General features: G+C 43.4%; 1 protein-coding gene across 2 annotated transcripts in view; it reads left to right on the forward strand.

Annotated features, from left to right (window-relative positions):
* Positions 1-16,015, forward strand: part of SORL1 (sortilin related receptor 1) — a 178,528-nt gene that overhangs the window by 116,230 nt on the left and 46,283 nt on the right. For both annotated transcript variants that reach the window (XM_025355834.1, XM_025355835.1), the window contains exons 24-27: positions 3,790-3,912; positions 6,804-6,923; positions 13,049-13,174; positions 15,791-15,898. In XM_025355834.1, the coding sequence (XP_025211619.1) occupies positions 3,790-3,912; positions 6,804-6,923; positions 13,049-13,174; positions 15,791-15,898 (477 nt within the window). The remainder of the gene's footprint in view (positions 1-3,789; positions 3,913-6,803; positions 6,924-13,048; positions 13,175-15,790; positions 15,899-16,015) is intronic.

Here is a 16,015-nt window from a genome sequence, read left to right on the forward strand (position 1 = left end):
ATTAGATATATAGGATTAGTATTATATACATAATATGTTTTTAACCACCCCAGAAGTACCACTCATTACAAGAGATTTATAAATAAACATCACATGGCTGAAACTGAACTGATTTGGCAATCTGGGCTCTAGTCTTGGCTGTGGCTCTGTAATAAAACTGGTGACTTGGGTGAGTAAACACGTGATATTCTTTGATTTGAAAATTCAATATTCAGCCTTTTTAGGGATGGGAAATGAGTATTTACTCCAGTTAGTCGATGCTGGCTACCTACCAGGCTCAAGAGAGAGATTGTTTTCATTGGTTAGTAATGCATAGCTTGGCCTACAGTGTGGGGCCATTGGTGTACCTGCCATGTAAATGTCATCTTTGAGCTGCATAACTTTTAAGGTCTGACTTCTAAAGTATAAGACTGTGGTTAGCAGAAGTTAAAGAAAACCAACAATCACAAATAACAGATAGTTTATGAACCACAAATGTTCACTATCTTTTCTTCACTTAATTTCTAATAGCTTCGACATCATCTTATAAGGAGATGATTTGCCCTTTTGTTAGTCATGCATTCACTCAACAAGCAGTTGCTATACACCCTGTGTTCCAGGCTGTGTACTGGGCCTGCATGTATATTGCCGATCAAGGTGGAAACGGAGTTCACAGTCTGAAGTAGGAGTCAGAAAAATAGGCAGTTATAGTAGAGCGATGGGCACTGCGATGGGGAAGTGTCATGTTCATGTAGATGGGCACCCAAAGCAAACTTGGGCAGGCCCTAGCAAAGAGCTCTGGAGAGTGTCTGGGGTGAGCCAAGCAGAGGTGGAGGGAATCAATTCACAGGCAAGAGAGCAGCATGTGGGGAAGCTGGCGTGGCCGGGAAACTGGCTTGAGTTATGGGGAATGGGCATGGGCACAGGGGCCAAGGTGAAGTTGGATGAATGGGTGGGGCCCAGGGCAGCAAGGGCTTTGCGGACTTTATGGGAGAAGCAGTTGGGAACCACTGATGTGATGTGATAAAAGTTCATCTTTGGAAGGATAAGGAGTGACTCGGCAGAATGCGTTTGATGGAGAGAGACCAGAAGCAGGAACCAAGTCAGAAGCTTCTCTTTTAAATATTTTACCTTTGGCAACCCAGGGGCTCATTTACCCATTTGTACTGTAAGAACAGATTAATGGGCAGCTCTAGATACTCATTTAGCCAGTCATCCATGGGGCCTGTGCCTGGCTCCCCTGCCACCTCACCCAGAAAGCAACTTGAGAAATATCCAGCTCATTAAACACATCTGGGCCCTGCAATCCTACAGACTCCCCCTTTTGACTGCTAGAGGCTTATTCACAAAGCCTTTCCTTAATCGTTTTCCCTTGGCTTCAGAGGATGCCTTTCACACCGAGGGAGAAGAGCTTATTTGCGGAATGGCAGATTTGGGAAAGCACTAGCCTCTCTGTGTCTTTTCTGCAAAAAATAAGGCCTATAAAGCCTCCTCTATCTACCAGAGTTGCGGGAAGGTGTGATATTTGTGGGGGAATAGCCAAAGCTCTTTAAAAACATTAATGCTTATCAACAGCATTGAAGCAGGTAACGGAAAGGAGTTTATTACATATCTGGGTGGGATAGAAGATGCTTCTTAGAATTAACAAGTTGCAAGGAAATTGCCCAGACATAATTAGGCACAGTGGAAGCAGTGAGATACAAACCAGATGACCTCATATCCAAGTGAGGGACGCAGGCGGCCCAGCATTCCTCCTTGTGCCCTTGGGCTTGGTTTCTACTAAATGGACAGGCTGAATCTTGTATTGGCTCCGAGTTTTGAGAGCAATGAAGACCTGCATCTTTTGAGAGGCACCTGCTGCCCCCAGTGGCTTCCTCCCACCCAGCCCCTGAGCTCTGTTGCAGACTGCACAGTTATGCATGAAGTATGGAGCTGGCCCTGCCCTCCTCCCAGCTTGGTGTGAATGTCAACTGGGATTCACTTTCCGGAGACCCCGAGACCTGCTTTCTGTTCTGTCATCTCCCTAGTTCACCTGGCTCAGATCTACACACGTCAGATGGAGCTGAGGTGTGGAGAGGAGGAACCAGAAGGATTTAAAACTCAGAGCCTGGGAATGGAGAGAGGGGCTTATCTGTGCCTGCACACGTGTCTCCCTCATCAAGGAGGTTGCGTGTGGAGGAGAGAGGTTCCCTGTTTCTAAGCAGGGCTGCAGAAGAGGGACCGCCGTGAATGAGTACTGCCATGTGGGGAGTTAAGTGAGGCACCCCGCCAGCCGCCAGGGAGCAGTGGAGGAGGGGGGACACAGGGATGCAGGAGGGTGTTGTCAGTGGGTTTCCCTCCCTCTTACACAGATTCCTCCAGCTGGGTGGCTGTCAGGCACTCAGGGTTTTGACGTGAATCCCTGCAGTCTTGTCATTTTGCATTCATCCCCTGCCTCCCACCACGAGCTCAATTACAGAGAAGAAATGGAGCCTCAAATAAGAGCTGCCAGGATGTCTAACGGCAGCATTGCTATTTGGCATTTCGTGCACGATAACCCCTCCCCCGTGCCAGGATTCTGTTCTGCCACATTTTACCTCCTGGGTCAGCCTTTCACTGCTCCTGAGAGCAGCCTGCCTTCCCCTCGCCTTTCCTGGAGGGTGTTTCACCGGGTGCCAGGAAATATCTACTTAGGAGAGGAAGAAAAATCTAATTCTATATCCATTCTAATGCCAGAAGGACATGAGGAATGATGAGGAAGAGAAGTGACATTTGTTTAGAGCCCATTATATTTACATCCTATTTAATAGGCTTTGGTTCCAAACTTGTTCCCTGATTTGTCTTCATAATAATGCTACCAGGTAAAGGTAGATTAAGTTAGTTGTAGGTAGCAGATTCACTGCAAATCTAGTCTTTCTGACTGGGCCTGGTGGCTCATGCCTGTAATCCCAGCACTTTGGGAGGCCGATGCAGGCAGATCACTTGAGGCCAGGAGTTCGAGACCAGCCTGGCCAATGTGACGAAACCCTGTCTGCACTAAAAATACAAAAATTAACTGGGCCTGGTGGTGGGTGCCTGTAATCCCAGCTACTTGGGAGGCTGAGGCAGGAGAAATCACTTGAACCTGGGAGGTGGAGGTTGTAGTGAGCCGAGATTGCACCGCTGTACTCCTGCCTGGGCAACAGAGCAAGACTCCATCTCAAAAAACAAAAAAACAAATCTAGTCTCTCTGACTGTGATCTCAAACACTTGGACATGTTATCTTACCCAATGTTACTGTTGCAAAAACTGAGCCATAGGGAGATTAAAATTAATTTCCCCAGGAAGAGGTAGAGCCAGGATTTGATGCCCAGTCTTGACCGACTGCAGACAGAGCCTCTGTTCCTACTGTGGAATTCTACCTCCGTGTTGCCTTTACCATCTGTCCAGTGAAGTGCTAACTTCTTGGGTGAAATTGAGCTTCTCTAAAGATAGTTTTGTAGATAAAGGTATTTCTGCCACTTATTTAGGAAGACACTTTTCACGTCTGAAGGGATCTTAGGAGGTAATCTAGCCTGTCACTCTCTCTCCCCAACAGATGACAGCTTCTCACTTTTCCCAGTCCTATTCCAATCTGGAAGCTGTCCACAGAAAGATATACCCTTATCTCTCTTGGTTGTAAATTTCAGGCTCTCATGCAATTTATTTCTTCTGTAAGTCTAGGTTTAATTTCTGTTGCTACAATTAATATCTGCTTTCTTCTGTTTTTTAATTGGCTTTCCAGTAGGATATTTACATTTGTGGGAAGTTAATTGTACCTAAGGAGTATATCATCTTTCTCTCCCATTTTAGCTACCACCATCTGTGACCTGGACACCCAGTTTCGTTGCCAGGAGTCTGGGACTTGTATCCCACTCTCCTATAAATGTGACCTGGAGGATGACTGTGGAGACAACAGTGATGAAAGTCATTGTGGTAAGGGGACGCCACATCCTGAAACCCTGCTCCGGAGAGGGGTCATCGTGCTCCCTCACAGGGCTGTACTGGTGTGTACTGGTTTTCTGATCGCCATCTCAGGATTTATGATATTCTAGCTGAATGGCTTTCTCCATCCACATGGTGGGGTTGAGTAATTTCTCTCTTCCATTCTTAAAGAGCTTGTTTTCTGCTTTTCATGGGGATTCAGTTCTGCTGGAGACACTTGATCCAAAGTGAATGGGAATCTAGGGTCTCTGGATCAAGCGTCTCCAGCAGAACCGAACCCTCATGATTCATGGTCAGAAAAGATGGAGCCGAGACTCAGCTCCTGTCACTTACTCTTAGGTTAGCCTTTGTTTTCTAATCTGAAAAATGGAGAAATGGACCCTGCTTTGCTTTGGAGAGATGCTACAAGGACAAAAGGTGATGATAAGGAAGTAAATTTCTGAATGAATTCAGGGAGTTATTAACAGCGCTACAGGCTTGGCCCACATGTCTGAGTGTGTGTGAGATTAGCCCGCTGAAGACACAAATCTGCACCTCTGTGAACTGTTCTTTTTTTTTTAACCAATTTAATTCATTCAACTCTGTTATTATTAGAAGTCAGCAGATGGTATAGGCATTGAGTGAGCATCTGTTTTCTGAATGGACATTTTTATATTTAGAAAAACAGTGGGTTACAATTCCAAGGAATGATAGAGATTCTCTGGTCCAATCCTTTTAATTTCTACTTTCTAGAGTGACTGAGGTCTGTTGAGGTCAGGGGGCTTATTCAAGGTAACACAATTAGTTGTGTCAGAATGGGGAACTGGAATCCATGTCTCCTGTTTTCTAATCCTGCACTATTTCTGTTGCACAGTACCTCCGTGTCAGTTTCATGAGACCTATGTTAGTTAACAGTCTTCGGTCCCAGACTCATAGTTGCTGACCACCAAAGGAGACGTTATGCAATCAGCATGGTGTGCCAGATTGAGGCATGAGAGGGAAGTGAGAGCGGAGGCCAGACGCTGACCCAGACGTGGTGATGAGTTGGCCAGGCCCTACTCGGCCCTCTCTCCCTGTCCACGGGGGCAGGTCCAGCCACGCTGTGCTTGTGCACATGGACACAGCCTGCTTGATTATGAGCAGGTGGTTTGACTCACAGCGGCTGAAATAAGGGGAGCTAGGGCAGCTTGTAAATCATCTCAACACAATTTAACCAGTAGAGCACAGCCTAGGCCACTTCCACACAGATAATACCCCTAGCCTGGCTCTTGGAAGGTTTTTTAAAAATTCCCAGTTTTCCTTCTTCAAGTGCTTGAAAACGTGTCCTTGGAATGTGCAACTATTTTCCCTTCATCCCTGCCATTCCTCTCCCAGCACTCTTAGAAGGTTGAAACGTGCGGCTAGTTTTGCCCTAGTAAGAAGGAAACTCCACATGGTTCCCTCTTTCTGGTATCATCGAGCTCACGTACGGGGCACATGTTTGACTGTGAAACAGTTTCAGCCCCCCGGATCCTCTGTTCATGTCCCATTCTTACTAGTTTGTCCTGAATTCATCCCAGCGTCCCAGTTAGCCCCATCCTCTGATGCAGGTCCTCTTCGTAAGTTTCCAAACTCTTCCTCATCAATATCTGATTTACCAGCTTTGCCATCAACAAGCCTCTTGGGGAGAATGACTGAGATGGCTGCCTCGGGCCCCACGCTTGGCTGCTCCTGTTTTCTGAGGCTCTGTAAACTCCATGTGAAAGTTCTATGCCGCAGTCTATTTGGGCTGCGATAACAAAATACTTAGTGTAGGTAATTTATAAACAGTAGTATTTTGTTTCTCACAGTACTGGAGACTGGGAGGTCCAAGATTGAGGTGCCAGCAGACTTTTTGTCTAGTGAGGGCCTGTTCCTCATAGATGGTACCTTCACTGCATCGTCAGATGGGACCTCTGCTTCTGGAAGGACTGCAGGAAATGCTTCTCTCTGTACACAAGCGTGGCAGAAGGAGTGAACAGCTCCCTCCCCCCTCTTTCATAGGGACAGTAAACCCTTCATGAGGGCTCCCCCCGCTCCCGTGACTTAATTACCTCACAAAGGCCCCATCTCTTAGTAATATCACATTGGTGATTAAGTTTCAACATAACGAATTTGAAGTTTCAACATATGAAGTATAAACATTTGAATTTTCCTAGCCTCCAGAACCGAGAGAAATAAATTGCTATTGTTTATAGGCTCAGTCTATAGCATTCTGTCTTCATGATCTCCCCAGGAGCTTTGAAGGCTGTTGCCAGGGCAGCCTCCTTCCCCTTCTTGGTCAAGCTCTACTGGTTGGTTTGTACCAGGCCCCCACCCTTCTAGAGACAGTGCATCCACCCACGTCCCTGGAGCTCTGCCCACAGAAAGTCCCGAGTTACATTTCCCCCGTTTTGGGAGCTCAGCACTGATTTTACTCTCTCTGACTGAGCATCTGATCAGCGCATGCGGACCTCTCGGTGCTCCTTTTCTCAAACCACAGGCTGTGTCTGTAGGAGTCCTCTGTTTCTTGAAAGTTCTGCTCCTTGGCCGCCTCTGTCACTGCTTCGTAACCTCTTTCCATCATAGCAAGCATAGACAATAATATATGTGGAGAGCACTGGGATGAATGGACAAGGATGCTGTTGTCAAGAGGCAAGCAGCTCTAAGGGTCTGAGGATCTCAGAATCTCAGCCATTTGTGGCACCCTGTAACCCATTTGCAGCACACTGACTGAAAGCTGCTAAATGACCTTATGTCCCTGGTAAAAGTCTCTTCGTTCATGGTCTCTATGGATCATTGGTGATCATGGGTCCATCTCCGTCCTTTATGAGAGCTTTCACACCAGAGACAAAATTCTGAACAAGCTTTTGTCCTCACCTCTCTGTTTGTGGTCTCACCTGCAGAAATGCACCAGTGCCGGAGTGACGAGTACAATTGCAGTTCTGGCATGTGCATCCGCTCCTCCTGGGTGTGTGACGGGGACAACGACTGCAGGGACTGGTCTGACGAAGCCAACTGTACCGGTCAGTACTTCCTGGACTCAGTTGACAGCACTGATCTGTTCATGCAGTGGTTAACATTATAGCTTTAAACGATCGGAAGATCTAGGCTCTGAGAATTAGCTTGGACCTTAGAAATCAACGAGTTTCATGCTTCTCAAAGAGCTGGTCTGTGATGAGATAAGGAGCCTGTGCCAGAATGTAAATCAACACCCTGCTTGCAACTGACTAAACAGTGTTCTGAGTGATATCGTTGATTTATGTTCTGGCTCAAGCTTCTTATTTATTCAGGACCAGTGTGAAACAGTTTTCAGACCAGCCCCTCGGCTGGGGTCCATACTTTGAGTAAGCACTGAACTAGTTCATGTTTTTTAAATGGAGCATCAGGGAGTTCCCCAGACAATGAAAATGTAAACTGTGTTTGTACTCATTTTGGCTAAGATTTTATTAAAGGTAAAGATGGAAACAACATGAATACAAGGCAAGTGCTAGGTGCTATAAGGTAGGGGTAATGTTCTAATTCTTTTGTTGGGTTCACTTACGTTCATTACATTATTTTTATGATGAGTGGATGAATGGTGGCCATATACGTTATGACGGGGCAGGGCAGACTGGGGGTGATGGGCAGTAGGTAGTGCAAGGAGTTGGGAAGTTTGTGGAGAAATGAAAACAAATTCCATTTTATAATCATCACTTTGTATTGTACCCCATTATAATTTGTCAAATAAAACAAAAATCAAGGAATAAAAAACAGGTTTTATGACTCATTGAGTAAATTTGCTCTACAGCCTCCTCGAGAAGCTGTTATTCAGTTCTGTCTTGAACTCCTCTAGTGATTTTGGACTAGGGAAATAACGATGTTTCATTTAAACATTTTATGGTAAGGACAGATCTGTTTTTACACTCAGATAATTCAGACTTCATTGTGCAATTCATTGTTGAGTCAGCTTCTCAATTATCTGAAGCCAGTCATTAATCTTGTGAGTTATTGGACTTTTAAATCTCATGCCTTAACCTCCTCTGCCCCTAGAGTATCCCAGCACTTCCTACACTGCCCGGCATCTGGCGGCTCAAAGCACGCCTATTAATTGGTAAAAGCAAATACAAAGAAGGTACATCTGTTATATCTCAAACCTAAGGATAAATAACTGTGCATTATGCCTGGCTTAGACTTGCTTCCCCAAGGAGAGAGATGACCTCTTCTTTTACTCTTTTGTATTCTCTGCAGTGCCCAGCACATAATAGAGTGCGTGCTCAGAGAACCTTTGTGGATTGAGTAATTTTGCGCAACTGCCTCCCTCCATTCATTTTAGTTTAGAGGTGACCTCATAATGGCCTTAAGGAAGTGAATGGATCTCTTCAAATGCCTTATACATCACACGGGATATTCTGTGATATTACCAAATCCTGTTCGCTTGTAAAGTCCACCCATATTCTTTCTGGTGCAGCCTCTGTGGCTTCACCTCTGCTTCTGAAAAGACTGCAGGAAAACGCTTCTCTCTGTATATAAGCCTGCAGAGGGAGGAAGAACCGAGGCCCATAAGGGAGCTACCATTGGCACAGGAAACGCATGAATGCTGTTTGGAAGCTTCGGGTTTGGATGGATAATTAGTTAATAGATTAGAAGGGTGCACTTGGACATTGCAGTTTGTAAATTGCAGTATGATTGAACATCTTGTTAACACAACTGCCTTACTCAAATTTGTGTTTCAGCAGTGTGTGCCGGTCTTACAGAATGAATTGATAACTTCATTTCTGTAGGCAAGCTTGTATAAACTCCTGGGTTTTTTTCTCTGATTTTCTTCCGGCAAGGCAAACTGGAGAAAACGTAAGAGTCCTTGCTGCTCAACTGCAGCCTTGTTCCAAGGGCTGTTCTTCCAAACCTTTCAAGGATGATCCACCTTCTCTGTCATCTCAAAATAGCTGGAGGTCAGATGTGAGCTCATGGTGATGTGTGACATGACACCTCATTTTCAGACCTACTAAATTAAGCTGGTACAGTGCCAAAAGAAATAGGTCAGGGTAACTGACCTCCTGTTGGCATCAGCTTGGATATGTTCTCTGCTGCGTGTCATCTTTGCTTTGCTTTTCCCCACTTTTAATTTCCATGGGGCTGTTTTCTTTATTCGCCTCAACCCACCGCTATTGCTTTTAAATGTATACATCTGATTTCTGTGTGTTTTTTTCTTTTAAGAACAATTACCTGTAGTCATTTTATGTATATTCTTAACATCTTTCCTCTCTCCTAGATATATGGGGACTTTAGAATTTGATCCAAATCTCTGCCTACAGTTCCAGTACTAAAATACCTAGTATTTTAAACACTAAATATTTAGTATTTTAGTTTTATATTGAAAAATCCTAAACTTCATTGTTACTTTTTTTTAATAACCATTCTTCTGCATAGGCACACAGCTATTACCAGCTACCTTTGTGTCTTGTTGCTAATGTCTTCCACCAATGCACATCCTTCAGGGGTTTTGCAGCAGGAGTCTATGAGTGGCAAACTCTTTTAAGGTTTTGTTAGTATAGACATATCTTTAATCCTCAATCTTGAATTCAGATGGGTCTGGGTGTCCAGGTTTTTAGTAATTTTCTGTATTTTCACAGAATTCTTCCATTTCTTCCTGGCTTCTTTTGTGTTGATTTGAATTCTGCTCTTAGTGGTCTGTTCAAACAATAACAGACATTCTTTTCTTTCTAATTACCTTTAGGTTATATTGCTCTTAGTTTCACCTACCTAGGTGTGGAATTATTTTTACTTATCCTGCTTGAGACTTTGTTTAAGATCTGAGAATTTTTCAAAAGACAACTCTGGGAAGTTACAGCCGCTAACTCTTCAACTATACCTGTTGGCTACTTTCTCTGGTCTTGTCTTCAGCAGTTACTCTAAGCCATTCATTGGACTACCTCATTCTGTTGTTCTCTTCCCTCCTGTTTTTATATTTGCTGTTGCTTTATGACTCTATGCAGAATCTGAGCGACTTCTCTAGATTTATCTTCCAGTTCAGCAATTCTCTTTTCAGCTAACTCTAATCTGCTGTTTCACATATACATTGAGCATTTTTTTTTATTTCTGTGAGTATATGTTTTGTATCTAGAATTTCTGTTTGGTTCTTTTTCAAATCTGCCCTTTATTTTTCAGTGTTCTTTTTTTATACTTTATGCTTTTTCTTCTCTGTCAATCATTCAAATTGTGATGATAGTCATTTTTTTCTTTATGCACTTACTTTTTATTTTATTTATTTATTTTTTGAGACAGGGTTTTGTTCTGTCTCCCAGGCTGGAGGACCGTGGCGCCATGACAGCTCACTGTAGCCTTGACCTCCTGGGCTCAATCCATCTTCCCACCTTAGCCTCTTGAGTAGCTGGGACTACAGGCACGTACCATCATGCCTGGCTAATTTTTGTATGTGTTGTAGAGGTGGAGTTTTGCCATATTGCCCAGGCTGGTCTTGAACTCCTGGGTGCAAGTGATCCTCTTATCTTGTCCTCTCAAAGTGCTGGGATTACAGGCATGAGCTACTGCACCTGGTCCCCTTCTCATACACTTTTTTTTCTTTTTCTTTCTTTCTTTTTTTTTTTTTGAGACAGGGTCTCATTCTGTCACCCAGGCTAGAGTGCAGTGGTGCAATCTTGGCTTACTGCATCCTCTGTCTCCCAGGTTCAAGCGATTCTCCTGCCTCAGCCTCCCGAGTAGCTGGGACTACAGGTGTGCACCAGGAGGCCTGGCTAATTTTTGTATTTTTAGTAGAGATGGGGTTTTACTATGTTGGCCAAGCTGGTCTCTAACTCCTGACCTCAAATTGATCCACCCACCTTGGCCTCCCAAAGTGCTGGGATTACAGGTGTGAGCTACCGTGCCTGGCCCTCATTCTCTTCTTAATAGTCAGTGCTTTGTAAGAAATAAGGCAGTACTTTCCCTGTTATAGTACTTATTTCATCCGTTCTACTCTGCCCATGTTTGGTTAATGTTTTTAATCAGGTGTTCCAGCAGGTCTTGATGAATCAGGAAAGTTCTGCCTGAGTCAAAGATTAAGTTGTAGGATATTGACCTATATTAGAAACTGATACTAGATTTCCATGATTGTTTACCACATGAACCTCACCATTCTTATAGTCACAATGAATCCTATCATGCAGAGGATTCTTTTTCTTCCCTAAATTCTTCAGTCTGGATTAAAGTCCATGTCTTCCATCCTTGTAATTAAAAAAAAAAAATTATGTATTAAGCATGCAGTATTTACCGGGCACTCAAAATCAGAGCTTGTAAGTTACTAAGAAGACAGAACAATCTAGAAAAAGATAATGTGTTATGCATTCCAGCCATACTTGGCCACTTGAATGAAATTGTGCAAACTGATTTCTCTTTCTGAACTCAACTTCTGTGATAGAATCTGGAGATCTCAGCTATACCTCCCAGAATTGTCATTTGGAAACTTCACTAGCACTCTGAAATGGTTTTCAATTAAAAATGCAGTGCAGAGGCTGAATAATAACTAGATTAGCATGGCAATCAGTTTAGGCAACTTTATGTTTTATGAATGTGAGCAAGGTGTTGGTGAGGGATTTTTTGAAAGGCTGTCAGACTTGTGACATGAATAAATCAAAAGTATTCCAGGCGATGGCTGTTACTGGGGCAGAAACTCATGTAACATGCATGATACATTTATTCCTCTCATCAGAAATAAGTATAGTTTTTAAAGATGTTTAATGGATTCTGAGTGCCAAAGGTTGTAAATATTGAAACTTCTTATAGTTGTATATACATGCTGCCAAATACAGCCTTAGTCTTTGGAGAGATGGGAAGACATATATAATAAGCCACCGCTTGTTTTAAAGTGGTTTGAAAAATCAGGTTCTTTGGATTTCTGACCATTGCAAAAAATAGCTTCAAATGCAGTAAAATTCCTGAGGACATCATAAACCAATTTCCCCGGTCCTTGGGCAACTTACTGCCAACTGTCTCAGTTGAATAGAAAACTCTAGTTTGCTCTCAGCAACCCACTTCTGTATGTTTTGTTTTCTTCTGTTGTGGAGTCATCCTGTCCACACAGTTAAACTAACAGAGAGCCCATCTATCTAGGTTCTGTTATTTTATGCTGGTTGTAAACAAGGCCAGTCCTGGCTTGCATTCAGCAATGAACAGACACAAACAGCTTTCTGTTTCAGAGGAGGAAGAGGAAATCAGATGGAGAGGACCATTAGGAGTGTTGGTTGGGTTTGAGGCACATATTATGCATTTGAACTAGTGTTTGACTGAGATTTTGAGATGGTTCTAAATGACTTCCAGGTGGCCTCAGCCCACGTGTGTGGAGGGGGCTGTTCATTTTTAACAGTGACTCTCTGTTTCACTAGCTTCTTTTTTGCTTTTAGTGATTATGGTGGACACCACATATTATTGGCTGGTAGATGTTGCTCTCAACTCTGCAGAAAGACAATTTCAGGTTCTTGGGGCTGCTTTCTTTGTGATTTTGGATGATTCTTTTATGTTCTTCCTTTGGCCTGAGGTTTTTCACATTTGAAATCTTTTTTTTTTTTTTTTTTTAAGAATTGTAACGTATGGCTTTCCAGAACTTAGCAGGGCCCTTAGGTGTCACTGTATGACTGGTGAATTTGAGGTCACCACACGGTGGCTGCACCAGGTCCAGGACTCCGTCTCCTGAGCACAGGCTGCCACTCCTTATTTCTCAGCATCTGGATGAGTAAGAGGATTGAGGTGAGAAGGTAAACTACCAGGGTATAGTAGAAGAAGTACAGGCTTGGGCCTTGGACTGCCTTGGTGTTACTGCTTGATGATCTCTAAGTTTCCTATTCTTTCTAAGCCTGTTTCTCATTTGTGAAAGGGGAATAATACTTACCTCACAGGTTGTTGTGAAGGGCGAGTGATTTTTTAACGTGTGCATCTGTGTCTGGGCAATGGCCTGGGTCATGTTTATAAATCCATCGGCTCAAGCCCATTGAGGGAGCTGCCTTCCACTGCAAGGTCAGCCCCAGTGCCCAATTCCCAGCTGAGGAGAAACCTGGGCGCTCCCACAGTTCAGACCATATTCCTACCTCGTGCAAACCTCTTTTCAGCCCACCCCCTTGGACATTGGCTGGGGATGGAGTTGAGGGGTGTGCAACTGTGTGTCTTTTCTCTGTTACAGCCATCTATCACACCTGTGAGGCCTCCAACTTCCAGTGCCGAAACGGGCACTGCATCCCCCAGCGGTGGGCGTGTGACGGGGATACGGACTGCCAGGATGGTTCCGATGAGGATCCAGTCAACTGTGGTAAATGCAAATTCCCCAGCTCCCTCCCTGAGCCTCCCCAGTGTCTGCTGCTCAGGCAGGGAGGCAACAGCGAGCCAGGGGATGAAATGCTGTTCTCCTATGCCCGTATTTACACTCTGAAATCGAATAAGCCCATCTACTTTCTATGTTGTATTGCCATATGATGTATCAGAGTATACTATATAGTCTTAAGAGTTGCAGGCAAGCAGTTTGCCCCCCACACAAACTATATGAAATGCTGCCACGTAAACAAATTAAAATGCTTTTTGAAACCAAATATTTTTAAGGTTCTCTATCCTTTTGCCAAACATTCCAAATTTGCAGAGGATGTTAGTTGTCTACATGTTATATGTTCTATTCCTCAAGTAAAGATGTTTATGCAACTCTATTTTTCTGTAGTAAGCATTTTCATGGAAGATGCGTACTCACTTTATACTACCATAACCTAGTTCACCTGATTGCTTCCTGGTTGGGCATTTGAGGTTTTTAGATTTATACTATTATGTTAGTACCACTATTCATGTCCTTGGAAATGGCCTGATTTTTTCCTTGAGATATTTTCTGAGAGGCGTGCTTCAGTACGGAGTTGTAAGGTGAAAGGTTCTGACCAGTTTTTGAGTCTCTCTGTTACCAGATTGGATTTCCAAGGGATTCCATCAAATGTGTCTCTACTAGTAATAGGTTGTATGTTTCCGCAAGTCTCCCTTGATATTAGATTTGTATCTTTTTAGTTGCTTCCACTAATGTAATGTGTGTGTTTGCCTCACGTAGGTTTGATTTATACCTCTTTTAAAATACTTTTTCTACCTAGTGACATTAACCATTTCTCCAAATAGTGGTGCCTGTTTACTGTTTCTGTTTGATATCCTTTGGCTAATTTCCCAGAAATGATTACTTTTTACAGGATTAAAACACATTTTCATGCTTATACCTAATCCTCAAGGAGCGATTCTACACAGAGCTCGGTTTTCAAAGGCTATCTATGACTGCCCCATTAGAAGTGATTTTCTTTCTTTCTTTTTTTTTTTTTTTTTTGAGATAGGGTCTCACGCTGTCATCCAGGCTGGAGTATAGTAGTGTGATCATGGCTTACTGCAGCTTTGACCTCCTGGGCGCAAACCATCTTCCTACTTCAGCCTCTGAGTAACTGGGACCACAGGGGTGGACCACCACGCCTAGCTAATTTTTCTATTTTTTTGTAAAGATTAAGTTTTTGCCATATGGCCCAGGCTGGTCTCAAACTCCTGGGTTCAAGTGATCTGCCCACCTCGGCCTCCCAAAGTGCTGGGATTATAGGCGTGAGCCACTGCGCCTGGCCAGAACTGATTTTCAAGTCCAATGCCTGGCAGTAACTGTTTGCTCAGGAGAAAGGATAACCTAGTACTAAAGATTCTGATCAAGATACCTTAGTTCTAGTTTAATTTCCCCTGGAACTGTTGTGAAACCTCAGGCTCTTAGCATTTCTACGCAAACTTTCTCCAAAACAGCTTTGCCTTAGAATTCCTCCAGAATTAAGGTAGTGAGTGATTTAAAGAGCTTTATAAAACTAGGATTTCATAGTCAGGATTCATATTGTCCTTTTCCTATTCATTGAAGCTTTTCTTTTTCTTCTAAAAAGTATACTTAGGTCAGGTATGGTGCCTCATGCCTGTAATCCCAGCACTTTATGAGGCTGAGGTGGGAGGATGGCTTGAGCCCAGGAATTTGAGATCAGCCTGGGCAACATGGCAAGGCCCCATCTCTACAGAAAATACAAAAATTAGCCAGACGTAGTGGTGCACGCCTGTGGTCCCAGCTACTCAGGAGGCTGAGGTGGCAGGATTGCTTGAGCATGGGAGGTGGAGGCTGCAGTGAACTGTGATCACGCCACTGAACTCCAAGTTGGGTGACAGAGCAAGACTCTGCCTTAAAAAAAATAAAAATAAAAAAATATATATACACACACACATACACACACACTTATAAAGATGGAAATGTTCAAAATGGAAAAGATACAAAAAGGCATAGAGTTAAAGGTTGATCTCCTCACCTGCCCAGTTCCCACTTTTTCCTAATAGGAAACCAAGTTGTATATTTTTTCAGAATATTTTTGTGCATATATAAACAAATGTAAGTATACTCTGTATTGTTGTGCTATTTCATACCCATCATGTTTAACTTTGCACCTTGTTTTTTTCACAGAACTGTTTAAGGCATAATTTTTATAGAGCACTTCTTGCATCTCTTTATAGCTGTCTGTGTTCCAGTGTACAGTAATTTATTAAACAGTCTCTTGTTGATGGACTGTTTTCAATCTATTACACAGTTTTGCAATGCAACACTTGTGGGTAGTTTTCAATCTATTACAAACAGTGTTGTAATGCAACCCTTGTACTTACATTAAGTACAAGGTCGTAAACTTTTATTTACATCATTTTTTTCAGTTGTGAAATAGAATGCATTTCTACAAAAGTAGAATTACTGGGTCAAAGTGTATATACATTTGTCATTTTGCTAGTTATAGCCAAATTTGCCCTCCCCAGTGGTGGTACCAATGTGTACTCTGGCCAGCACTGTGTGTAAGTGCCTGCCCGTTTCCTCCTCATTATTCTTCCGTACTGTTGAATTCTCTTTCAGAGAAGAAGTGCAACGGATTCCGCTGCCCAAATGGCACTTGCATCCCGTCCAGCAAACATTGCGACGGTCTGCGTGACTGCTCTGATGGCTCCGATGAACAGCACTGCGGTGAGTTCATTCCTTGCCCCCAGGACGCACTCAGGCCTGGTGATTGTGAGTGAAGAGCGTATATTGGACTAAATCCTTTCATTTCCTCAGTACCTGCTTGTGGTTAGCTTTTAACTG

Source organism: Theropithecus gelada, chromosome 14, assembly GCF_003255815.1.
Source record: "Theropithecus gelada isolate Dixy chromosome 14, Tgel_1.0, whole genome shotgun sequence".
NCBI classification, from domain to species: Eukaryota; Metazoa; Chordata; class Mammalia; order Primates; family Cercopithecidae; genus Theropithecus; species Theropithecus gelada.